The 25,388-nt window shown below is 41.9% G+C and overlaps 2 protein-coding genes across 5 annotated transcripts; both read right to left on the bottom strand.

The window, feature by feature from the left end:
- Positions 1 to 478: 478 nt before the first annotated feature.
- LOC125761041 (retinol dehydrogenase 5) lies at positions 479 to 25,147 on the bottom strand. 4 transcript variants are annotated; one of them, XM_049421801.1, is made up of 5 exons: positions 25,031 to 25,147; positions 23,770 to 24,007; positions 2,138 to 2,378; positions 1,162 to 1,729; positions 479 to 1,091 (listed from the first exon to the last, which is right to left on the bottom strand). In XM_049421801.1, the coding sequence occupies exons 3-5, from the start codon at positions 2,309 to 2,311 to the stop codon at positions 874 to 876; spliced, it is 960 nt and encodes a 319-aa protein (XP_049277758.1). In that variant the 5' UTR covers positions 2,312 to 2,378; positions 23,770 to 24,007; positions 25,031 to 25,147; the 3' UTR covers positions 479 to 873. The 4 variants fall into 4 exon arrangements, with proteins under 4 accessions (XP_049277758.1, XP_049277756.1, XP_049277759.1 ...); XM_049421799.1 differs by having other exon boundaries at positions 25,009 to 25,142; XM_049421802.1 differs by having other exon boundaries at positions 24,973 to 25,129.
- LOC125761039 (probable galactose-1-phosphate uridylyltransferase) lies at positions 6,405 to 7,941 on the bottom strand. The gene is made up of 3 exons (XM_049421797.1): positions 7,626 to 7,941; positions 7,096 to 7,530; positions 6,405 to 6,999 (listed from the first exon to the last, which is right to left on the bottom strand). Exons 1-3 carry the CDS (start codon positions 7,809 to 7,811, stop codon positions 6,565 to 6,567), a joined length of 1,056 nt encoding a protein of 351 aa, XP_049277754.1. The 5' UTR covers positions 7,812 to 7,941; the 3' UTR covers positions 6,405 to 6,564.
- Positions 25,148 to 25,388: the final 241 nt, after the last annotated feature.

Raw genomic sequence — 25,388 nt, 5'->3', positions numbered from 1 at the left:
ATCCGCGCGGTTGTCTAAACTGCTCCAAACACAATCAACAACAAATGCATTGATTTACAACAACAAATCGAATACAGAATCGTTGATGAATCGCTGTACATTTGCTTTCCTAATTTTTATCTTTATTTTTAACATAATTATTAGTTCATATGCGGCGAATGCATATATGTTGGTAGAAAATACAGCATATTTGTATGGTGCTACGATAAATGTACGGATCGCTACACCTGCGATCCTAACAAGATAACTATCTGACAAATACTAAATACTAAATATTTTCGATTGGTTGAAATTGATTAATAGATATTGCAGAACTTAAGTATTGTTACACCGCTTAACGAAATCCGATAAAGATTCACTTAAACTGCCGAATACTGTTGATCCACCATTGGTCAATCGCGTGCTGCTCTCTTTTATTAGAATAATTTCATGATCTAACGATTTCTCAATCATCTTATTTCAAAAATTAATTACACACTTCTTTTTTTCATTACCAATGAACGAAATAAAGTATGTTATTTATTTCTGTACTTTACACTAAAACAATCATATCATTTGCTTAAAATAAACAAACTTTACACAGGGAATGGAAAAAAAATATCGCATTTGTCCACGGTTGGCGAAAGAAGCAAACCATCTCAAAACTATTTCGCCGTCTCCTTGTCGCTGTAAACCAGCGGGCTGTTGAAGTTGTGTCGAGAATCGACTATAGCAGCCGATCCGAGCGAGCTTAAAGATTGGCACGCTCGTACTGCAACACTTAGCAAAACAAAAATTAGACAAACGAATAGGCACAAAGAAGTTCTGAAATCTGTCGTCCACTGTTGCCGGAAGCTGACTAACAAGCCGTAGCGCTACCGGGCCTCTGGGCTTTCAGACACTCTGTATGGGTTTGGAGTCCGCACGGCTGGCGGAAATCTTCAACGATGACCGGCAGGGCAGCCTCATCTGGAACTTGCTATTTGGCACCGATAGGCAATAGGTCTCACTGGGACGGGTGTCGTAGAGGGCCCGCTCGATTACACCTAGCGCCGAAGTTGTAAGCACATCCGCACTGTACTGCGTCGGTACACCCTCCTCGTCCGAGATTGCTAGTGAAGATCAAGAAGAAATGATAGTTAGTTGTAAAGTTCACTCCTGCGCTTCACACTTGTAACTTACTGTATGGAACCGGAGCCTTAAACAACGACTCCGCCGGAACACCTCGCGAGTCCAGCGTCACAACGTTTACTCCATACGGTTTAAGCTCTTTGCGCAGCGCGTCAGCACATCCCTGGACAGCATTTCGTGTGGCCATAAACACTGTCAACCCATCGTCATCGTTACCGGAACCGAGCAGTATCAACCGACCACGGGTGGGTCGCAGCAAACCGATAAAAGCACGCGCCGTCCGCAAACATCCCATGACGTTGTTCTTGAACATGTTTTCCCACTGCAGTGAGTCCTGCGAATCAATCCTTCCACGATACACCGAACCGGCCGTATTGATGACGGCCAGAATTCCCCGTTCGCCCGCATTCAGATGAGCACCCATCGATTCGGCCGCTTCGCGCAGCACATCTTCGCGCGTAACATCAATCTTCATCGGTACGACCGAGCCACTGACGGGCGTGTCGGAGTTTTCGCGCATCTTCATCCAACCGCGCAGCAGTTTTGCGGGCAGCGACTCTACCGGGTCCTTCATACCGGCGAACACCCGATGTCCTTTGCTGGCGAAGAATGTACAGATCTGCAAAGATAAGTTGCACACAATTAATGATGACAATGGTTTGGAAGTTCATAAACAGTTCATTTGTTGGAAATGAAAATCTGCAATTATTCGATTGCCATCAACGGCTGTACTATTTGTTCAATGTACCAGAGCAGGGGATTAGAAAATTTATCTCTCCAAAATGATGCCCAAGATATAGCTTGGGACATTGTGTCTTACGCTTGGGAGCCTTCGGACATTTGCCACGCCTAGCTAAACACGATATTATCATCGGCTAAGTAAAAGCAACATTTGCTGCAAAATGATAACCATCACTTATCATTGATCGTGGTGTGCACAGCAACTAACGCTGCCTTCCATTCGACAACTTTCACACAAACAATTTGTATGTTAATTATTTGCACACTTGAAGGACGCTTTGCTTACCTGCAATCCTAGAGCGGTGTCCGCACAGGTGATCAGTATCGAGCCCTTCTGCGTACCGGTGGCATCATCTCTTGTTCCTCGCACCTTGCATAGCAGATACAGTAGTAAAGCGCCCGCTATCGAAAACAACGCTATCAGCTGGATCGTCAGCACCAGGGCCGTTTGGACTTCCATCTTGAGCTTCCAACGTCCAACGACTGAGTTTCTTCCGTTGTAACACACGTGATCCTCACGTTCAAATCTGGAGAGCGAAAAAAAACATATAAAAAATAATTTATGAAAATTAAGTATTTTTCACTGGTTCATGTTATATACACAGGTAATCAGTATAAAACCACACGGGTGATGGATGTGTACGATGAATTTTACTGCAAAGCCTTTGTTTCATAATTGATCTGTCCGTCGACGCCAAGCAGCACAGTGGAAGGCAAAATTATTTGGCTATTTTATTTTCTTTTAAGCGGCTCAAGCTTTATGATCGGTATGAAATATATTTCCATTTTGTTTTACGCTTTTTGCCAGTTTTCTCGCATTGTCTTCTTCTGGTTTATGGACTTATCGAGCTTTCAAGAGCTCGCTGAGATGGAATAGAAAGCGAAAGTCGTGTGCATGTGGAGGCATGGTCTCGATCATAACAAAATTGAAGATGCATTGCAAACCAATCATTCATTGTGTAATATCAGTTTTTTCTGGGAGGATTTTTCTTTCCACTACCATAATGTGTCTTATCAGAGCCAAATTTCATTGAGCCTTTAGTTCCGTATTTGGATTGTATTCGATGCAAACAAGAGAAAAAGGAGGACCATCGCTACAAATCGAGAAACAATAATACTATTAATGAACCCTCGTTGTGATGATCATCTCTTCTGGTGGAGTGTGTACGTATCCAACCGATCGATGGCAACATCGCACGCAAATGCACCTGATGTGGTCCGGTGTTTGGAGTGGTTGTGAATATCTAATTATTTGCTACACTTGTTGTGCAACTTACATTACTGATCCCTCACGCTTTTGGTACAACTTTCGTCTCGTTCGATTTTGGTTTTTTTTTCTTTTTCCATTGCGGACTTATTGCATAACGGAAAACAAACATACTGTCATTGCTATTCCTCACAGCAGTCGTATATATTATATGCTTTTTATTATCTGAACTATACATACTAAATAAACGCTATCGCGGTTTTATGGTTGAAACGTTCAAAATATAACGGGTGGAAAATTTTGGACCAGTCAAACATATACGAACAGCATTTGTAATGAAGTTGTTTCAACGCTGCTTCGGGTGATTTATTGCACAGTGTAATGGGCCATTTGCAGGAATGAAATGTATTATTTAAGGTATTTTCATGTAACGACTCGGTGCTTGATGTATTTTTCAACAGGGAATTGATTGATATGGTTTTAAACTAAGCATTTATTACGCAGTTTATTTTTATAAAATAAACTGTTATCACAAATTTATTCATCTGGTATGAAAAATAAGACATTAATGCCCGTTTTCTGGTGTCATTTTGAAAGAATCTGGGAAAAAAAACTACAAAAAACCAACAAATGCGTAAAAAAAACACCACATTACTTAGAGCTCACTCGAATGAAACCGATCGCGATCAGAATATTTCATCAATACAATGGATCATTAGCTTTTTCCGTTTGCGGCAAAACGACACTAACGTCAGGAGCTGCCTTTTCAAGCGAGGACAACCGATCCCCAACCCAGGCTGGCGTCTCCCCATCCAGAACACAACGAGCGAAGGTTGTTTGTGAATTAATCCGAATCACATTTGATATTCTTCGACGTTGTCGCTTCCTTGTCCTCGATAGTTTTTTTTTTATTATTCTTAGTCCACTGAACGTTTGTCAATTCGATAATATGAAATCATCAACAGCCACTGTCAAGGTCACGAGCGGTACGCGAAGGTGTGGCTTCCCACCGGTGATTCAATGCCCGCCATTGTGTTGTAGCCCACCGGAAGATGAATGTGTATTAGCATCTCCAGATGGGAATTGACTAATTCAACCGTAAAAGCTACACCGAATCGTATTCGTAAACCAATCACGCATATTCTATTCGAAAGGAAGGGGAATTGTTCCCACTTGCCCATAGTAAACTCAACCATTTCATACATTATATTGTTGGTTGTTTCGAATAATGACTTGAAGAAATTGAAGATGGTTCAATTGATGTACGGCATAAAATATTATATTGTAAAGTTTAATTGTAATGCAAACATGAGACATTTGTATTTAGTTCGTAACAATTTTTGGCACATTTTTTTTACATCAGTGTCTTCGTTTGGTCCCACTAGCATAAGTTTATGTGGACCGACGTGATTGAATTTTTCCAAAGATTTTTCATCAAAGTATGGACCCCAATTCTATTGGCGTATGAACAAATAGTGTCATGATTTGGATGTTCACATTCCGCGCAATATTCGAGCTTAATACAATTATCTTTTACTGAGTTACCTAGATATCTTTCCAAAATAGAAATAAATGGTTAGACGTGATATATATGACACTTCACTAGGAAGTGCACGTACGGTCGCCCAGTAATAACCTAGTGACCGAACACATCCCACCGATAGTAACACTCTGTCTGGCATTCCGTTTATTCGTCTTACAACTGTGCAATGTTTACAATGCTGATCACGCAGTTGACCGAGGTTGTTTCGCTTGTGGCAAACCTCCTAAGTTTCAGCCCTAGTTATACGCAGCTAAGCATTCCATCCTTAGCCTTTACCGCGTACCGAGGTTATATTCGAACACGAACAAGTATGCAGTTATACGAAGTTCATTCGGACATAGCCACGCACGCGGATGATGGTACTTTATACTTGACCAACTACCACAGGCCACGGCCGTGAGTTTATCGTACGAACTAACGGATCGGTACTGCTAACCTCTTATGGTAGTGCTCCAGCTCTTGAACATCACACAGTTAAACAAACCATGGTACAGACCTACAAAAAGACTGCTTACTTCAGACGCAACCCAAAATTTGGAAGTTAAACATCGTCCGGTCAAACATCGGAAATTGAAGACGTAACGAAGCCACACATAACCTGAATTGATTCTTCTACTTCTAGACGATCAAGCTAGATTTTGCTGGAATACCTTAGTTCGCGCTCTCAAATTAAGAGACGAGTAAGCAAACATTAAAGAATGGGTCACCGGTGGTACACCTCGCCTCGAGTCGTAGATCGCATATTTTGCTGACGCAAACTTGTGTACTCAGTCCAAGGGTGTGGCACGCGGCATTTGAGCTTAAGCTACCGGTATAACTTTTTTTTTTCAAACTGTCTCTCCCTTTCCTACTGCTGTAATAATTTTCCGTCCATGCTCAGCAAATATGGTATATGAGCAGGGGTGCGATCATCTGTCGATCAATAAACCTCGGCCTTTACAGATCGTACAGACATCTGCGTCGGTAAAGGAATGTGATAAATTGCTTTGCACAATGATGTCAAACGGATGAAACCGATGATCGCAACACGGTAAAGTGAAGGGACTCGTTTTTAGCTTCATTGCAGGATCGTAATATATACAGAAGTCAAAACTCGAAGGAAAAGCAGAACCAATCACCTTGGTTTATAGACAACTTTATACATTTAAACATATACCCAATCACATAGCTAAGCCTACAGTTACACAGCTCTAATCAACACACTGTATCAATAGATATTTCGGTATCTTTTATGGGCTTTTGGAAAATTCAACTCATTTTTGTAGGTATATCCCCCAATTCACGGTTAATGGTTTTGTATATAAAGCTTAACCATCTGATTGTCCTTCTCGCTTGATCCCGCCCATTGATTAAGTCCTTGTTGAAAAGTCTTCGTTTGAAGCATAACTTGTTTACGATCAAAATAGTACTACGAACATCCGAGCACGTGTTGTAGGAGACACGCTTCCATGAGTTGCTCCCTTTCAAGGTTTGCCTTTTTGACATTTCTTCGCGAGCCAAAACCCCTATCTGACTCGTCGGTGTGTTAAAGCACGCTCGAGTTATGTCCTTGGGATGATCGCTACAATGTGACGAGATGCGTCTCCTATCACACAAAAACAATGTACATCGGCACTGTTTAATAAAAAATAATAATTTTCTTTGCAAACGGTAAGGAATTCAAGAGACAATCAAACCATAATAAAACAATTGATAACATAAAACGATCGTCCTACATCTTATCGATGAAGCATCTGTAATTCTTCTCTAGGTTTTCTACTACGTCATCAAATGTATATAATTATTAATCGAATAACGCCACTCTTAACATATATAAATCGTTGAAAGGCACTTTATTTATATTCACTGGAATGTACATACAATCACCGAGAACCCTGCCTATGCCGTTATCTAAGCTATCTATCCCAATAGTGAATTGATATGGCCATGGCACGATTAGATAGCTCACTCATCAGTACCCTATTCAAAGCTGATCGCTGTAATGTCGTTTGCCGGATAGTCCGCGAAGCCTATCGGCAGCTTGTTCAGCCGTCAAGTCACGCTGCGATTGACATAGCAACTCGAAACCCACCATAAACTTTCGCACCGTGGCCGAACGAAGCAAAGGTGGTAGGTAAATTGCATGTAGGGTCCAGTGTTGGTCACTTGCAGCGCCATTCGCCAGCTCTGCCGTGGGTGCACCATGCCAACCCATGCTGTACGGAAACGAACATTTGAAGAGATTGTCATACTTGATGGTCAGCTCCTTGATCACGATCGCTAGATTGTTGATCTGCGACACTGTTAGATCGGAGATACGCTTGTTACGGTTCCGTGAAATCAGCATCGTCTCGTATGGCCATACTGCCCAGAACGGAACCACCACGAGCCAGTCCGGGTTTTCGATTACGATACGCTCCTGAAAAGCGCAAAAATTAACAATTTGTATAACGGTATAACCATTTACGTTGGATGCAGCATTCTCCATTCATTTCCATTTCATGCATTCATTTACCCGTTTAACTAATTCCTGCTTCACGTAATCATCTAGCAAAGGTGTTCCATGCTTGGTGTAGTATTGCCGCAACATATCATCCTTAATCTTCGGCTCACTCGGTAAGAAGGAGCAAGCCCATATCTGACAGTGCGGGTGTGGGTTCGAACATCCCATTGTGGCGCCCTTGTTTTCGAAAATCTGCACCCAACAGTACCGTTGCGCTAGTGTCCGAAATTCCGCGATCCAAGCATCAATGATATTGCGAATCTCCTTCGGCGTCATCAGCGGAAGTGTTTTGTTCGACTTGGGATGGAAACACATAACTCTGCAGGTGCCCTGTGCTGGTGCTATCTGGAACAGTGGATCATCGCTTGCCAGTGGTTCCGGCACCTGCTCCAACAGGGCCGGAAAATCGTTGGTAAACACGAACGTCGACTCGTAAATGGGATTTTTCTTGCACAACAAAGTAATGTCAGTATCATTATCGATCGTACGATGCAGCGGCTCAAGGGCCTGACAGTCAATGTGACCTTGAGATGTACACTTACGACTCCATTGGGACGGGTCACCCCCGGACAAAGTGGATTTGTTGGGTCGAACTCGGGCAGATCATCAGACTGAGGGTGTTCCTCTTGCCCGGACCAGGGCCGTTTCATGCGATGTGGACTCACCAGTATCCACTGTCCGTTCAGTGGATTGTAACGCCGGTGTTGATGATCCGTGGGATCGAACATTTCACTGCAAAACCAAACGATGAACTAACTGCGAGCGATAATGTTTGAGCATTGATTGAGGGTATATTATTGGCCAAAGTGAACTAAACCAGCTGCAACCAGCAAAACAGATAAGCGTTGACATTTTGATAAGCTCAGATGTAAACAAAAGCCGCTGGGGTCTATTACAAACAGATTGTTTAGCATTTCTGATGGTAAGTATTACATGATCGTTTGAAAACGTGAGTAGATTTTTTCTCTGCATCAATATATTGTTTCTATTTTTCTTCTTAGTTTACAAAAACGCTTTTCCACACAAGATTTGATGCCGTAGTTGAGAATTAAATCGATTTTAAACATATTCTGTTTTCAGTCATAAATCCGCTTCGTTCAGTTCGGAATAGCGCACCATTTTTTTGTCAATAGTTAAGTTGCATGTACACTACTGCAGCCAAATGGGAGATCATTTTTATTTAAATATTACATTAATCTAAAAACGTAATTTACTCTCAGAGAAAAACACAGATGCACAACGATCGAAAGTAAGGGTTTTGATTCAAACACCGTTTGTAGAACATACGTTTGCCCTCTAATTAGTATCACCGCTCGCGATCGCCAGATAGCACCCTTTCAACCAGAAATGTTCAACTATTTGTTCCGATACCGTTCTTCTACTGTGAAAGGAAACAGTTTTCTACACCATATACCGCTAGGTCAGGCGAAGAATAGTTGATGAACGTTGCCTAACTGGTCATCACACAGCTGGGCGCACTAAAAGCAACAGGGAGATAACACCCAGCCCATTCCAGCGAACCTTAACAAAACAAGCTCCACACGATCAGCAAAGATACGCAGGTTGGCGGAAATTAAGCAGCTTCGCTTATGATGTAATAAATTTCTCCCATTACCTTTGCACACTCTTTGACTGTGCGACGCCATTTCGGTATCGTTCGGTGGTCTGCTTTTTTGGCGGTTTCTTTCACCCTTTCGGCCGCTGCCCGTAGATGTTCTGCCGTAAAGGTTACCTTCAGAAAGCAAGTCAACGACACCTTGTGTGTGAGAATGGAATTTCCCGGTCGCGAGATTTCCGCTAATGAGAAAAGCACCGATTAAAAATTTCCCCTTAATGTTAATTGATTTTTAAGCATGATGAAACTTACATATTCATGTGTGGAAACGAATAGCCAGGGAGCCAGGGTGACCTATAGTAGTATACTAATCAACAAGACGTAGCGAAAATAATGTAGAAAACAATAATTAAGTACGTTTTGAAAAAGTATCCATCCAAACTGCTGTCCTTTTGCAATTCTGGAGAGGGGATCGGACATACAAACAAAAATACACAAAATCCTCACTGGCGACTTCGTTTGGTGGTGTAATACATAGAGGCACACGATTCAGCAAAACAAACCGCACGAAGGGTGCACAATAGTAACCGTGGCTAATGCTAATCGTTATTCGCCCTGCCGATGCATTCCGATGCACCAGCGCAATGCACCGTTCTCCTCACACAATAACTAGCAGGGACAATAACTTGCACTGTACGGTTTCGTCCGAGAGTCACCGTGTCCGAGGTCTTTGTGCAAATACTGTAGGAAAGCTTTCATTTTTATTTGTGTCTTTTTTGTTACGGTTGCGATCAAGTCAGTAGACCCGCTGTGTGTAACGAGGTTCATGTACGAGTTATCCGTTCATACAACGGTGTAGCAAATCGATTGATCTATTTCGGAGCTACATGTTATCACATAGCTTTTGTGCCTTTTTATTTTCGAGTTCGCTAAGATGATGTGTGAAGTAAAAAAATGGCAAACAAATGGTAACACTACCCCAATGCTTGCAATTGATGTTTTCGTGTGTCGTAAGCAGCGGCTCACAGGTGGAAACACGATAGGTCATCGTCACTTTGGCCAGCGCTTTGAATGTGCTTCGGTAGTCGCGATGCCACCACGGCTCGGTTGTGCAATGGCGGCATAAAAGTGGACGCGAGAAAGCGTCAAGCGTTGCTTATGTTGATGGGAGGGATGGAAGGTTTGTAACAATACACGTTCGTTGCCGTCGTCCACCTCTTCGAAGCGCGCCGAAGATCGATAGCCGGACCGCCATGCGTATGCCCGCAGATGATGATAGGTTGTACAGGCCCCGATAGCGATATTAATGAAAACTCTCGATAAACCCAGCTGGATGAGCATATTTTAATTTTCACCGCTCAATATACAGCATTAACTAAACAATTCACGTGACAACAAGTGTGTGGATCTGGTGGGACGCGATGGAACGGAAAATTATTCGATACACATATGATGGTGGTGCGATTTCTCTTTCCGACTTCGGTCTTGTGCTTGAAGTTACAAGCCGAAGGCCAAAGGAAAAACCACCCAACCAATCTCCACGACTTCGGTACACCCCCGTTGTCCTGAGTGGTGAGTGAATTTAATTAGTGTTATTAAATTCAGTGAAACTGTAATATTTGTGCAAACGGTTTTCCTACCGGCGGAAACCAATCGAGATGTGGCGAACGGACAAGGAGCGCGATGCTTGTGTGTATTTTTTCGTTTTGTTTTTTTGTTATTGTTTACCATTTTTGCTCTTGCCACTTTCGCAACCATCATCCACATGCCACGTATGCGGGTACGCACAAGCGAGTGTGTAAAGTGGTGACTTTTCCTATGGCAAATCTTGAAGCACCCACCGGTAGCTTGTTTATGGCGAGTCCATCGAATCTCCGGCGATCGATAAATGATCCTCTTCATCCATCCTCCACAAACCTCCATCCCCCGCATGGACAGCAGCGGTAATTGCACCGCCAAACGTGTGTGTTTGGGGTGACGAGGAAAGAGGTTACCTTCCGGTTACGTAAATATGATCATCATTTTCTTTTCCAGCTAAGTTCGCCACCGTTCCGCTACTAGTAGTAGCCCTACGAAGCGTTGTATGTTTATTACCGACGTGAAACTATTTTTCCAGCTCCATTTTTCCGATCGGATTTCGATTTTCTTTCTACCTCAGCGGCTCTCATCTCGGTAATATGAATGTGTTCACGGTTGTCCGGACTTGTCGGTGGCCGGAAACTGGTGAAAAAGTGAAAGGTATACAAGCCACCAAAACAACAATGGTTGATCAATCAGTTGATCTGATCTAGTCGCGGATAGAGTTTTGGCCAGTTTGGTGGTTGATAGATTTCAAGCCATGTATTACTTCCTTCCTCCCAATCTGTCAACATTGGACGCTGCGGAACATCTTTCAAAACCACATTCCAGCGATCAGTTTCTCATGAGAACGTGTGTCCATGATGGAAGGGTGGTGCTTTGTCACGCATTAAGTTAACTAACGGTGGAAGACTTGTCCCATCGTAGACACGCTTATTCAGAAACGTTCTCTCCTAAGCTGTGGGGAATTGATAAAAGCTGCTCTTATCGCACCGAACCCGTACGACCAGTTTTGTTGATCACAGTACAATAACGAAACAAGAAGTAAGGAAGAAACCTTCTTGTTCAAAACCACTCCTTCCGCCAAGGATATTGTGACAAAGGCCACCATGTAAGGCCACCACGAAAGAAACGCATAGCTATTTACTACGACTGGACAAAACTAGTCGGCATTCTTGACACGTCTTAACGAAGGCCGTCCGTAAGCGGTGGCCTTTCGGGGAGCTAGTTCCTTCTTGAGCTTTTTGCCAAACGAACGTGAACCAAACGACAAAACCGATTGGTACGTTGGAGTGGACAATTCGGTCAAAAGCGAAAGTCCCGCTCGTTGAATCGAACATTCTTCATACGAATAATACCAATGTCCCCCATGTGTAGACAATATTAAGAGTAATATTTGGCAGTGCTATCACCGAATTGCGTTGTAGCTTTTGAAGGACCGTGTAAACAAATTCAGATGACAAATAAGCAAACCGGTTCGTCTAAGTACCTGACCAGTGCATTACTTCTCCCTGGTGACAATCAATACATTTAAACGAGCTACTACATTGCTCATGTTAAAACAACATTACACAACCGATCGTGCCTTTGCGCCAGCCTCCTGATCACCTTGTGCCGATTTGTGCAGAAGGTAGAAGCGGAAGATTCTAGCAGCAGCAGGTTTCAACGTCGATGCCTCAGGGCAACAACAAACGTGCACACAAAGCACCTCGAACTTGAGTGATCGCTGCTCGGACACATCCACTTGCCATTCAGACTGTGAACGTTTCTGAATGTGCTAACGAAGTACGATGCACCTTACGAATCCCTTCAACCCTCGTCTAACGAATCGTAACGTATCTTAACAATAGTCCGCTGTGCGCGAGTGTCGTGCAACAAAGCAATTAGTTGAAGTTGACTTCAAGGCGCACTGCCATTATGAACCATTATTTGAAGCACTGCTTAATAATTCCCTAATCCGAAGATCACGAAATTGGACTAGTTTGGAGCTCACACGTTCGGTGACTTTGTTCGCAGGGGCCGGTTGTATGCATGGACGGCATGGAAAAAAACAAGAATGACGTGTTCAAAGTCGTGCGATCTATATCAACACATTATGCAATGGTTGTGTACAATGAGTTGGCTCGGAAGCAGATCATATGATATGTCTCCTCATAGCCATCTTAGGAATAAAAGAATTACATTAGCAAGACTGAATTTGTTGCAGTGATTCTAATAACATTACATTCAGTCAATGCTAAATTATATTCCCTTCAGCAAAAGCAAACAGTTTTTAAGCTTAAGCTGTGATAAAGCAAGTGTTACTAAACAATCAATTAGATAACTCCTGGAACATAACCCCTTGGCACAATATTCTTGACGGATATAGTTTATATAATAAAAAAATTAAATTGATAAAGGGAAATGTGATGAAAAAATTCAATTATCAATTGATCTTACAGGGTTTTTCTATTCAGTTTAGACTAGCCGCACACTTTTTCCTACTCGGCGCACTTGATTATTAGCAAGCACCATGTTTGTTTGCCTACCTGCGTCAAAAATCAAGTACGCAGAGCAGGAAAAAGTGTGCGGCTAGTCTAAACTGAATAGAAAAACCCTGTATGTCCTGTTAAAAGACTCAACTGCTACCGGTATTTTGAAGCAATACTGTAACTTAAAACGGCATCCATTACGATGCCACTTTCATATCTTTCACTACTCCATCCCTAGCTTCTTGGTAGGAAAGTATTGATTCACATCAGGTTTACAAGCAAATACCAATGTACTTCTCTGCTTCCTCCTTCTTCCTTCCGTAACGTGCTCTAAATATGGCTTAGCTTCGTGTTCTACAATTGTTTTTTGCACAGCTTAGCAACTTAGCAAACTAGCGACATGGCAATCGAAAGGCACATACAAAAAAAAACGTAATCTGCTTAGTACACAGCAAGCTCGACAATGATCGAATTGAGGTCTAGATACAACTCTACACTGGATGCAGCACGGAACACGCTGCAGTTTTCCGCCTCAATGGACCCTGCTGACTTCTCCAGCAGCTCACAGCAATGCGAAGAACCGGTGCAACCAAGTACTGCGGTTAGAAATAAAACTCTCTCCCCCTGTAGGGCCGCTTTTCGATCGCAATTGGTGTATGACCAAAGGAGCCGAACCAAACTAAAACCGCCCTTCAAAAGGGCTGGATGGGAGGATGCAGAAAGAGCTACATGATTTATGATTATGGTTTTACAATTCCGCAGACCAAAGCCCAAAAGGGAGCTGGATGCATACCATTTTGTAGGAGCACCGCGGGAAGATGATCGTTTTTTCAATCACGCGTAAGAACATGAAGTTTTATACGTGAACTAGGTTAGCTGGTTTTATAGCTGTTTTTTTTTTTGCTATTTGGTTTCGTTTTATGGTAATCCACACGCAGGAAAAGACACGCCAGAGAAAATTGGAGCACCCATTCACAATCCAATTAGCAAGGGTTGGGTTCGAATTTTAAAAATGAAACAAATGAAATAAAAAACCATCGGACATACATTACTGCCTTCTGCGAACGATCGATATGATAGCAGCTGTGTGTAGTTGTAGTTTTCAAAAACACGTCTGAACTCTTTTACGACACGTGTCAGGATTAGAAACATGCACCCCTTTCTCTAACGAGAGAGAAACAGACGCTCGAAACTGATAAGCACCACCTGTAGCATCATGTTTGTGTGATGAAATCGATTATTGTGTGGCACCGTGCATATTAAATAGGTGAAAATTGCCTTCACTTCGTATGTGGGCGTGTAGCGCTGTAAATCGATATCACGAGCTGCTTCCTGAACCGGCTCCAAACCGAAAGAAAGTGGATGCCACATACAGTACAATGCCGTTAATCGATTGCCGTGACGATGTTGATCTTTATCGGCATGATTTTCGCGATTGTTTCGACTATGATTGCAGTTTATTTGGTGGAACATCACTGTTTGCTGATAATAGGCGCGTTAATAAAACTGGAGCAAATAGATGTGGATAATATGAAACAATTATATAATATATACTGTAAAGAGCCCTTCTCTTTTTTGCTAAAATTCATAATTAACATTTTACCGTAAAAGTCGGGAGTAGACGAATATACAGCACACTACTTCATCTTCAAGTGAACGAGTAACACCCATGTCTACAACTCAATCTTCATATCCAATGAAGGTTAGTTTTCTTTTAGGATGAAACGCTACAATTAAAGTAAATTTGGACATAGACTCGAAGTCGATTCATAACTCTGTTATTTGCCAGTTTGTTAACTATTGTGATTAATCAGTTTTGCTAATGTGGTAGAGATATATTATTTTATCAATTATTCTGTCCTATTTTGTGAGTGCAGATTTTCATGATGAAATCCTTTTTTAATATTTTAATTTATCAACCAATAAAATAATATTTCTAGAAAGATTTACAAGTCAAGTTCTGTTTGTTTCAATTAAAATAGTAAAAAATCCTTTGTCAAAACGGAATTTAGAAAAGCAATCTTTGAATGAACTCGTTCGTTGACTAAACAATACCTCCTTACGGAGCAAGAGTAACCAAAAGTTGTTAGACATCCAAAAGTCCAAAAGTCGTTCGATAGGATAAAGCTAGACAAAAAATTAACACGTACAAAATGTACAAAATGATACTTTTTAACGTATGATGTTGAGTAGAAAAATATTTCAAAATAAAATGTGTTTGAAATCCATTAACTAATTAATGATAGCTGTGGCTTTTGATTCAAAAGTAATGGATAGCAGAACAAGAATAATTCAAAAGACAATAAAACAAAACACATGTTGATTCACAATTGTGTTAATGCTTTTTTTTTAGTTTCTCTCTGAATTGAACATAAATATCACAAATTTATTTAACAATTCTGAAAGAATCGACATGCAAATCGTGACATACTGAAAGTTTTAGTACGCGTTTTAATACAAAGTAGTACACGTATATAAAATATTCGTTAGCAACTTCTTTCATGTTACCCTTTTTTGGAAAAAGTAGCTCACTAAACTGCTGATATTTGAAGTTAACACATCACGAGCACACCATAGATCGCGTCATCTTTTTCGACAAAGACCTCCGACAGAAGAAGAGAGAAATTCAAACACATGTTTACCGTTGTCCGCATCACTTTTCCATTCAGACTGACTCCCATAAGCAAAGCTGCACTGCTGAACCAATCGACAACCCATTCACGTGTAGCGGTACACACCCCGACCTAAAGAGGCACATCTTTGCCCATAAGATCACGCCTTATTTGTTTACACTAAGTGCCCCTGCACGGATAGAAGGTTCATTGTCCAGTCAGTTCACATCTTTTCCTCACTCCTCGACCACCGTCAGATTGTGTACAACAAATGGTGCCCTGAGTTGAGACCATTTAACGCCAAGTTTAATGTATGGAGTTGCCGGTAGGCTCTCTCGAATTCGGCACACAGAAAGGAACGTCAAAACGTCGCCGCACACAGAACAGGTTCAGCGCGCAAAACGAGGACACCGAAGGCGGCATTTCGATGACCACGATCGGGCACCTTCGACAACTTTCACAAAACAAACCCCCTCTATGGCGAGGGATTGTTTTGCCGTGGATTAGGAGGGGAGACGTGTTTTACATGAACGCACGCGGGGGTTATTTTTTGGGGGCAATGGCGCATGCCTTCTTCATGCAGGATGTATCGCTACATGCTGACCTTGCACTGACTGCTTCATACACTTGCAAGTGGCAACGCTTGGGCACAGTTTTGCCTCCAAAGATCTCACTTGGAACGGTACCATTTATTTAGTGTGTAATTTTAAACCATAAATCATTCGTAACGTACGGTCTTACCTCCAGCACTGGGTGTGAGAATTTCGACAATAGACACTTTTAAATTACTCCACTTTTTTTGTTCGCAAAATTGTTGAATGACTGCCAGAACTTCTGGCTCTTGCTGTAGAGGAATTTTGGATCTACACTTGTCGTACGACCAAAAAAAAAACAAAGCAAAACTGGCTACTCGGCAAAGGAAATAGCGAATAGCGTTTAGTGGTATTTAATTGCACTGGTGAACGGATTGTCTTGCGGTTCGCGTGTCCCAATAGTATCCAATTCAATCCAATTCACCTTACGGGCTCGACTCACTGTCGTCGTCGCTTTATGCTCGGTCCACTTCCCCCACGAATGCAATCACGGTGCAATTAATGCCCGCACTCCAATCTTCCATACTGGTCCAATGAAACGATCTGACCAAATAGACGGAAAGAGCGGGATGGCAGTAGACACACAACCGCCCAAGAAACAGTTACAAACCTTAGCGAGCCGGTGACCACAGGGCGATTGAAGCCATGGGACACTGCGAAACGGACGCCCGATGGACGTTTCGCATCACTGAGTTTTAAGTAAATTGTTCCTTAGTATGTGTCCCCTTCTTTCCCATACGACCAGGGCGTTCCATCTCCCCGCACTGTGATGTCACATGACAGTTCGTGTGGGAAAAGCGGATTCCAGCATAAGGCTAAGATTTGGACAGCGATGTGACACAATTGTGCAAGAGTGCGCTCAAAATGGCCTGGAGTCGATTCAAAGTGACCATACATAAAGTTGGGGTTGGAGCATCAGCCCAATGCCATTTGGCAAGCAATAATATAAGCTCAATAATATAGTCTAAGTACTGTACTTCGAGAAACCCTAAGATCTAATCGCTAATTAAAGACGAAACTATTTCTTTTCCAAATGTGACATTGAAGAACTGAAGTCAAAGTACAGAGTAGTTGTCGTAGTTGAGGAGCTAGAAATTTAATAGAAATTGCATAAAATGCTCTAAAATATAAATATTGCATTTATTCAACAAATCAGGGACGACAATTTATTCTATCCTTAGAGTTTCATTAGAGACATATTACGTTAACTCACGTCTCTTCTCAGGAATTTAAAAGAGAAAAGAGAAAAGACTCCCGACACAAAAATCATTAAACTCTTATTCCAGCCGGAGTAGGCCAACATAGAGCGCTGGGGTAATCTTGAGACAGCTCAAATATGAATTTTGGCAGTTTTATTATAAACCCTCTGTTTGTAGTTCACTATACAAGTCATATTTTCATTTTTTTCGATGTTAGACGATCTAAGTTAGACGACTTTCAACAATACAGTAGATTTAAAATAATTGCAACGTTTAAGCTCTCTCTCTTCTTAGCTTTAACGACCTTACACAGGCCACGCCGAACATTTCTGGCTTACTAGACTTATTTTTACCACGTAGCCGAATATAGTCAGTCCTTGCTACGGGGCGACGGTCAGGATGGGATTTGAACCCGGTCCTGCCGTGTGGACTGACGCCGTTTATCACATGCATCACCGGGCCGCCCCCGCAACGTTTAAGCTAAGGTAAGTTAAAATTAAGTGAAGAAACACTTTCAAATATAACTTATATCTTGTATCGTAGCGTTTATATTATTGAAAAAGATACAGCATAACAACAAGAAGTGTCTTCCTTGTGGTACGTCAGAAGTGTTCACAAATGTTGAAGCTCGCAGCAAAATACCACCAATTTAAATAGAGCTATACCCCTGGATCATCGATAGTGACACTCCCAGACTACGAAGTTTAGCTTCATCACCAAAATAGAGGAGATGACTCGTTCGAATATACATGAATTTGGCGGTGTACGAACACTTGTAGTAAACTCCGCTAGCAATGACCGCGAATAGTGTTTTTGAAACGATTTCCCTAGCATTTTGTGCACTTTTTACCGCAAGAAGTTTAATGTTTGTGCTTTGGGTTATTCATAGATGCAACACAACAAAGCTCTATTAGACTATTAGTAGGGCTTCCGCAAACTGTACCGAAACGTTTATGCCGGAAGCATAAACCCTTTGGCCATATTTACAAGACAAGAGCCCTTCGCCCTTGCAGGTGCTTCAGCGAACATCTCCCTCTATGGCTACTTAGTAAATGCAAACATTCCTCAACAAAAACCACGCGATCGACGCGATGAGGAACGAACGAAGAGAGTGGGCTCCCTTTTAGCCGGTCGTATTTTTCCCCCTTCGCAAATAGGCTCACTTCCGCCTGCTTCCGTTTTTGCGGAAAGTACAAATTACCATCACCGTTTACCAGCGTTTGCTTGCGCTTTCATTCCAAAACGCACGCCGCCAGTAGCACGGGGTGCCGAATGGCGTTGTTTGCCGTTTCTTTCAACTTCACTCCCTCCTGCGGTTGGGGCAAGAGGTTTGGCAAACGTTTCGCACACGCCAAGATACAGGCTACTACTTGGTGCGCGAAAGCGAAAACGCTTTTACTCCCGTTTTGGGTAAACGTAAACGCGTAAAAACAACAACCAACAACGCCTAGGCAAACGAAAAGTAGTAGAGGACATGAAGTGAACGGTGCTCTGGGTTACCGGGGTGGCTGAGGGTAGTTCGTTCGACTATCGATTATTTATTAACCACTGGTCTTGTGTGTGGGTGTTGCCGTTACTGCATTCAGACGATAGTCACGTGAGAGTGTTTTTCGTCACCTAATGACAGTGGAATAAGTGGGCCTGTATCGTAGGAAGCTTGAGCAAAGTAAGTACAAAGAGCACTTGAAGCCATTTTTATGTATAAAGATATAATATAAAAAGAACGATCAAGTGTTGCATTATCAAGAATAATGATCTATTGGTTTGTATACGAAAATAATTACACATGGCGTACAATTAGTGAACATTTGTTTTACTACGTTCCGTTGTATCCTTCTGTAAATGCTCTCACCATTAGACATAGTTTTATTGACCAAATTGCAAAAATATCCATCTTGAAACGACTCGCTGTCAATATTTCAATTTGTTCGTGCGTCGTTGTATTCTATACCATACGATGGATGCGATGCGACGAGTCAATCTAAATTAGAGGAAACACTCTCGAGCTTACGCCATTTCCTGCGCCAACAGGGCGTATCTAACGCGACGTATCTTCGCTAGCAGAAAAGGAAGAATGAGGGAAAATTCCCACCCAAAAAGGTCGACGGTGAACGGTGGCGGAAGCAGCGTAGATCCGCAGATCCGCCATTACGCGTGACGAGTGCCCTTGGCGTCACAGCTGCTGGTCACTAATTCAGCATTCGGCATCGTTTTCACGATGCCTTTCCATTTCCCGGAGGGCTTACGAAGACGCTTGATTTGGTGTCTATCGTATCGTCGTATCGCAAGAATTGGGGACGATTAAATTTGTTTCAATTGTCACCGCAATTTCACGCACGTTGGGTCGCGTGAGTTGCGAAAACGATGGTTCATTAAAGGATGAGTCGAGAAGAAGTAAATCTATAGAAATGGCATGAGAAACTGTTGCATTGTTGTGGCTGTAAGCTAGCGGAAAAATGGGCTGCTTTAGATGCCGCTTAGAAGGACGTCTTGAAACTGACTTATTCCCAGTAGTGCGTCAACTTAATAGTTCTAAGTGTTACATGTACGCGAAATGGCTTGTAGATTCCGGAGCGATTTAACGGATTTCAATCAGAATGGCTTCATAATAATCTTGAAGATGCTATCATACATTCTTGGATAAATCTCAAGTCACGAACATATATTACTTGAAGTAGTAGAACAGTACTAAATAAAAAGAGCTGGATATAATATAGTAATAGAATTTCAATCTTAAAGCAATGTCAAATTCATCAATCAGTCATGCAAATAAACAGCAAATTCAACTTAAATAAAAGGTTGGATTGGTCATTTTCCATTTCTTATATTATTTGACTAAATAGAGTGTATTAATTTGTTAAAAGAAATTATGTTAAATTTGATTTTGATGAATAATATTAGTCTGGAACTTTAATTGTAAATGTTAATTTTAATTGTAAATCCATCTTTGGCTTTAAAAAATTAAAAATAAACATTTTAGCAGTGTTGCGTTCTTCTTTTAATGCATCCGAAATCTAATTGGTAGGTTGCATGACTGTATCCGTGTCTGTTTACGAGGGGTGTGTTACACTAATTAGAGCATTTACTACAGTCAGCATCACTCCACCTACCAGCCTACCTACTACCTTTCCCACTTACTTCTCTAGCTTGGAAATTATCGAATTATTGCGATTTGCCTCCTCCTATTTGGAGCTTTCTCGTCTCACCGGCACCTTATCATCTCCATCCCATGCCAGCCGCTCGGGAAGCGATGATGCATTTCTTTCCACTCGTATTGCATATGCTTTGCTCTCAGCTTGCCTTTTTACGTGCCATGTTGCTTGCCTGCACTCTTTCACTTGCTCACCGGTGCATTCAGGCGTGCAGTTTTCGGAGAAAACACAACGCCTCGCAGCCCGAATGATACGCTTACTTTTCGTTTCACCCATTTTCACCACCACGAAGATGGGTTCAATAACGATCGAGCCGGACCAGCTAGCTTGCTGATTCGCTACTGCGCTAAAGATTGAAGATAAAACCGAATCGTTTGCTTAACTATTCCTGGAGTAGCATAGCATAGCGCGCGCTGCCAGACTTTAGTTGGGTCGGAAGTGTGAACAATAATGACATTGGTGCATTTTGTAGCGTTATTTTATTGCATTCGCTTCACGATGGGCCGAAGACGAATGCTTTCCCTTCACTGGGGGCGAAAACGACGATGAAATTGATGCGATTTTGCTTTCTTGCGGTGAAGCTTTTCACTGTGTTTATTGGTGTGTAATCAAAACGGCTACATGTACAAACCGTCAATGAGTTTAGTACAAAACGTCAATTATTCAGTTAGAAACCATCGTGCGCTACAAAGCCGGGGACGATTTCCATTAACGCTAAAGTTGTTATTGCTTCACCGATAGAAAATGAATTATGATCATAGCTTTTATGATCACATATTCATAGATTGTGATGTTGTTCGTTATGCTGATGGTTTTATCACATTTGAGCTCGTATTTGGTGAAAACTAAGCCCGGTGGTGTATGTGATAAACGAAGCCGGTCCACCCGGTAGGACCGGGTATCAAATCCCATCCGAATCATCCCCCGGAGCAAGGACTGACTATCCGGCTACACGATACAAATAAGTCTAGTAAATCAGAAATGGCCGGTGTGACCTCTAAGGTCGGTCTGAATATGCTGCTGCGGACAAATAAAGAAAAAGCCAGGAAAGGTGCAGGTCAAGACCTCATCAGGTTGTAGTGCTCCAAAAGAAGAACATAAAACACTCGTAGGATGATTAAAATTTTGAATTATTATTCTTGTGAACATCAATATTCGAATCAGGGTTATAAAATGTTTAAATAGCTTAGTTAATAGACGTTAAACCTTCCTAGTAAGTGTTAAACAATTAAATTCGGTGTAACACATAAAAATGTATTATCAATAGTGTAAGGATTAGCCGGCGATTAGTAAATCGTTGAGCAAATCAGCAATAAGTCCAAATTACCAACAGTACACTAAATACAAAAAACAATACCTTGCATACACTGTTTGATAAATATTTGTCAATAAGTGGTCCATTCTTACGTTTACCAACGCACAAAATACAGCAATAAAAACATATACCCCTACCTTTAATCGCTTCACCCACGCCCAAATCGATCTAAACGCTTGCTGCAGTCTCTCCGGCGTGAGTGACGGAATATTTTATTACACTCTACCACTTACCCCACACCGTGGTTGATCAACATTTTATGTTTATGGCTGCATGCAAATTTTTCGTTCGTTCAAATGGTGTCAAATTTCCTCTATTAGGCACAGCTTCCATTCTTTCTCCTATCTCCCCGCTAATTCCAGCGCATTATTCCACCCTGCCCGAGTGGTGGATTAGCTGGATTGCGTGATCGTGTTTGGTCATTCGAAAATGGGCAGCTTGGGTGACATTACAATGCATTGTTAGAGTAGGGTAAACAAATGGGCCCTATGCTACACTTTAACATGAATGATCAACCAACTCATAAGAACTCATAATGCAGAACTTGTTGTTCGTGCAGTACTTATGCTTCGTTATGTATGCAAAAGGTGTCGTACTTTTAACATGATCTGGATGAAATTGCAGCCGACTTAATGCTCACGTTTTTTTTTTCTTTATGCTTAACTATTGCCCCACTGATGGAATGGGGAGTAAGAAAAGGCAATTCCTATTAAATTACGATCCCGCCTGATCGGCACGTTCTTCTATAATAATGTTAATGTTATGCTTAGTGAGTGCATTCACCACACTGCAGCATGATGGTGCATTTGTTCGTTTTCAAAAAAAAGGCCGTAGGACACGACTCTATCCACCGGAAAAAGGAAATGAGAATCATTGCTGCTTGATGCTAGAATAAATTCTACGCTTCATTAGACGACGTAATTGTACGCCTTGAATTCTCGCTGTCTAGCTATTGTGAGGCAAAGACATAGTAGTAGAATGGAGTTGTAGAAGAATGAAGCATTCCGGTTGAATAAAAATATATTATTCATCACACTCATCAGCAGTATGATGGTTGTTGTATGAAGCGGAAAGATAAAACATCCTCTTCCTTTCCTTGTCACTTTTTATTTCAACAAACCGCGAAAGATTCAACCGTCCTCAAGACGCACAATCGTTCAAATCTTCGGCATCGCGATGGAACACCCTTCGATTCGTACAGGTGACATAAAAACTCGTTTGGCAACTTTTCCTCGCGGATGCTTCCCAACATCCCAGCCACCGTTTGACATTCGTGAGCCGATCACAACAGCTGCCAGAGGGGGTTTTGCCTTGGACCGCCCGTTCGATTCCCGCTGAAGTTCCTCTAAAACGCTTCAAAGACTAACTCGATTTTCGTTTAACTCGTTGCTCGTGTGCAAGATTTCTTTCCTTGTGCACGCGGCAGCCATGTTTTCAGTTTTGTTGGGCAAATTCCACACAACCAGTAACGAAGTACCGAAACGCGTACCACCCTGAACCTGCGAGCGAAGACTTCAACGGGCAGGTACGACACGAAAGGTGCAGAAAACCGGCTCTGCCTGAGGCTACGGTATCCAAATGCCTGTCAGGTTTTGTTTTCGTGCCTTTTCTCCGACCACATTGCCACATATTAAGTATTATTTTTGGAAAAAAATTTTTTTGGGTGGAAGGTGTGAGCGTCCTGTGTGAATATCGCGCAATGAAATTACGTACATGCGTAGCTTCTTGTAGTGATTGTAAATGTTTGGTTACAAATTATACTGAATTTTCTATCACTATTTGTGATGGTAATAAATGTTTATAATTTCTGTTATGATTTATATAAGAAATCATTATTCTATTTACTTAAATTATTTGCACCTATCGTTAAACAATTTCCCAAACTAGAAATGTATCATTTATATCGGAATTTCAACAAACACATTTATTTTGCTAGTGACATGCATTAAGCAACAATTATTGATTTCAACACATCACCCAACAAATTCCAAAGCAAGTTGACTTAAATACCAATCCCGCCATAGCGCGATCGTTCGCGTGAGCCTGTATCCAGCGCGAAGCAAACCATTAGTAGAATCGAAAACGAAACGGCCAGCGCCAATTAAGACAAATAGAAACCATCCAACACACGCCAATTATTTCCCATGTCATGGCTTTAAGTCTGTTTGCAATTAAAAACCCTTTTCAGGACCTGATATCTTCATAACATACCTCTTCAAAAAGCAGCGCGTTTGCGTTTATTCTCCGACTTTGGTGACTTTTTTTCTGCGAGTTTATCGATGATTAACGATCCAGGGACTGTTGCAACAGTCTTTATTGATATTTGACGTCGAACCTAATTAAACAACACCGTCAGCAAAGATGATTCCGCGCGGAGACACTTTTTCTGTGATACTTTTTCCTGTTTAGGAATTTGTACCCTTTTGTGTTAATGCACTACCTTACACTCCTGTAAAGGAAAATTTATTCGATTTTTATTTTAACACTACACTGCAATTTTCGCAAGTAAAATATAACGAAACATAAATCACGACACATATGCCCTTTGGAATTCATTATGCGACATATGAATGCTTTATCACTATTAGTACGCGGGCACTGCTAAAAATAGTTGATAACAGCAACGCAGTTTCTGTGGTTTTCACCTGTACGTTTGTGTTTTTGCTAACCAAATGTAAAAAAACAGACACTCAACCCAACACAAATCACTGCATTCTTTTGCACCCTCAAACCCAGATAGCAAGAAACCGGCTCAGAAAAGGGAATCACGAATAGAAAGAGAGACAGAAAAAGCCCATGAAATAGAGGAAATAAAATACCTCCAGTTTCACATCCATTCGCTAGTTTCATCTCACCGCAATCGAAACGGAATATTTCGCATTCTTTACGTTCGTTCCGTCTGACCCTTTCGAGTAACACTTCATCTCTATCACTCCTGCACTTGCGGGGCCGGAAAGAATTATGTCGAGTGGAACACCTATGCTGTACGATGCGCAGTACACGCACACGCCTGTTCAGACCAATTGCTCGAAAATTTTGCTCCAAACAATTCGATGCATGCTTCACCTCGGTAAGCTTTCCGTGCGTCAATATTTCCTAAAGTAAATCTGAAAGGCGGCTTGGCTATCTCACGAGCGATAAAATTAACCACTCAAAGGAAGGCCAACCCCTGCCGCCCAGGAAGACGGGAAGGGGGGATAGCATTTACGGGCAAGATATAAACATAACCATCAAACGGGGCGAGGCAGTGGTCGTGAATGCTGCAGGGGTTCAAGATGGAAAGGTGTAGCCTGTTATTAGCATGGGGAGCCTGCCGCCAAGAGCGCCATGCTCGTTCGAAGCCACACAAACCCGTCCCAAGACCGGGCGAGGACACACAACACTGAGCCTACAAACGTATACGCGCGCACGCACCACACAACAATAACATAAACACACACACACACCAACCCGTGCAACACACGATCTTCACCAGGTTAGCTGCCAGTTTCTTTCCGCGGAAAGGGTTGGCCGGGCTGGCCGAGCGATCCAAAGCGAACCTACTGTTGTGAACGCAAACGCTACACTGGATGCATGATCGCGAGTGTGAGCCCGCGGTTGATCGGTGAGCTCACGCTTCAGCGTGTGTACAGTAGTCTTCCATTTTAGCGCTAGCCCTGTGGATATTAGTTTGCTTGAGGTTGTATTTGTATTGATGTATTTTGCTAATTTATTATATTTTAACAAATGTTTTATTCTATATTAAATATTCTAAATAATTTCACACTGTAAAATGTATTCGTATTAATATAAAACTTGTGTTGCGTGTTGCTTTGAAGGTGACTGTAGAA

This window comes from Anopheles funestus, chromosome 2RL (genome assembly GCF_943734845.2).
Source record: "Anopheles funestus chromosome 2RL, idAnoFuneDA-416_04, whole genome shotgun sequence".
NCBI lineage: Eukaryota > Metazoa > Arthropoda > Insecta > Diptera > Culicidae > Anopheles > Anopheles funestus.
This window is presented reverse-complemented; position numbering and strand designations above follow the sequence as displayed.

What these genes read in the sequence shown, in the direction of transcription:
- LOC125761041 (XM_049421801.1), bottom strand. Translation starts at nt 2,311, where the DNA reads ATGGAAGTCCAAACGGCCCTGGTGCTGACGATCCAGCTGATAGCGTTG. An exon ending in ACACCGCTCTAGGATTGCAG is followed by an intron (nt 1,730 to 2,137) that starts GTAAGCAAAGCG and finishes TTATCTTTGCAG; the next exon opens with ATCTGTACATTCTTCGCCAG. An exon ending in TAAGGCTCCGGTTCCATACA is followed by an intron (nt 1,092 to 1,161) that starts GTAAGTTACAAG and finishes GATCTTCACTAG; the next exon opens with CAATCTCGGACGAGGAGGGT.
- LOC125761039 (XM_049421797.1), bottom strand. Translation starts at nt 7,811, where the DNA reads ATGTTCGATCCCACGGATCATCAACACCGGCGTTACAATCCACTGAAC. An exon ending in TGACCCGTCCCAATGGAGTC is followed by an intron (nt 7,531 to 7,625) that starts GTAAGTGTACAT and finishes TTGTTGTGCAAG; the next exon opens with AAAAATCCCATTTACGAGTC. An exon ending in AGCAGGAATTAGTTAAACGG is followed by an intron (nt 7,000 to 7,095) that starts GTAAATGAATGC and finishes TGCGCTTTTCAG; the next exon opens with GAGCGTATCGTAATCGAAAA.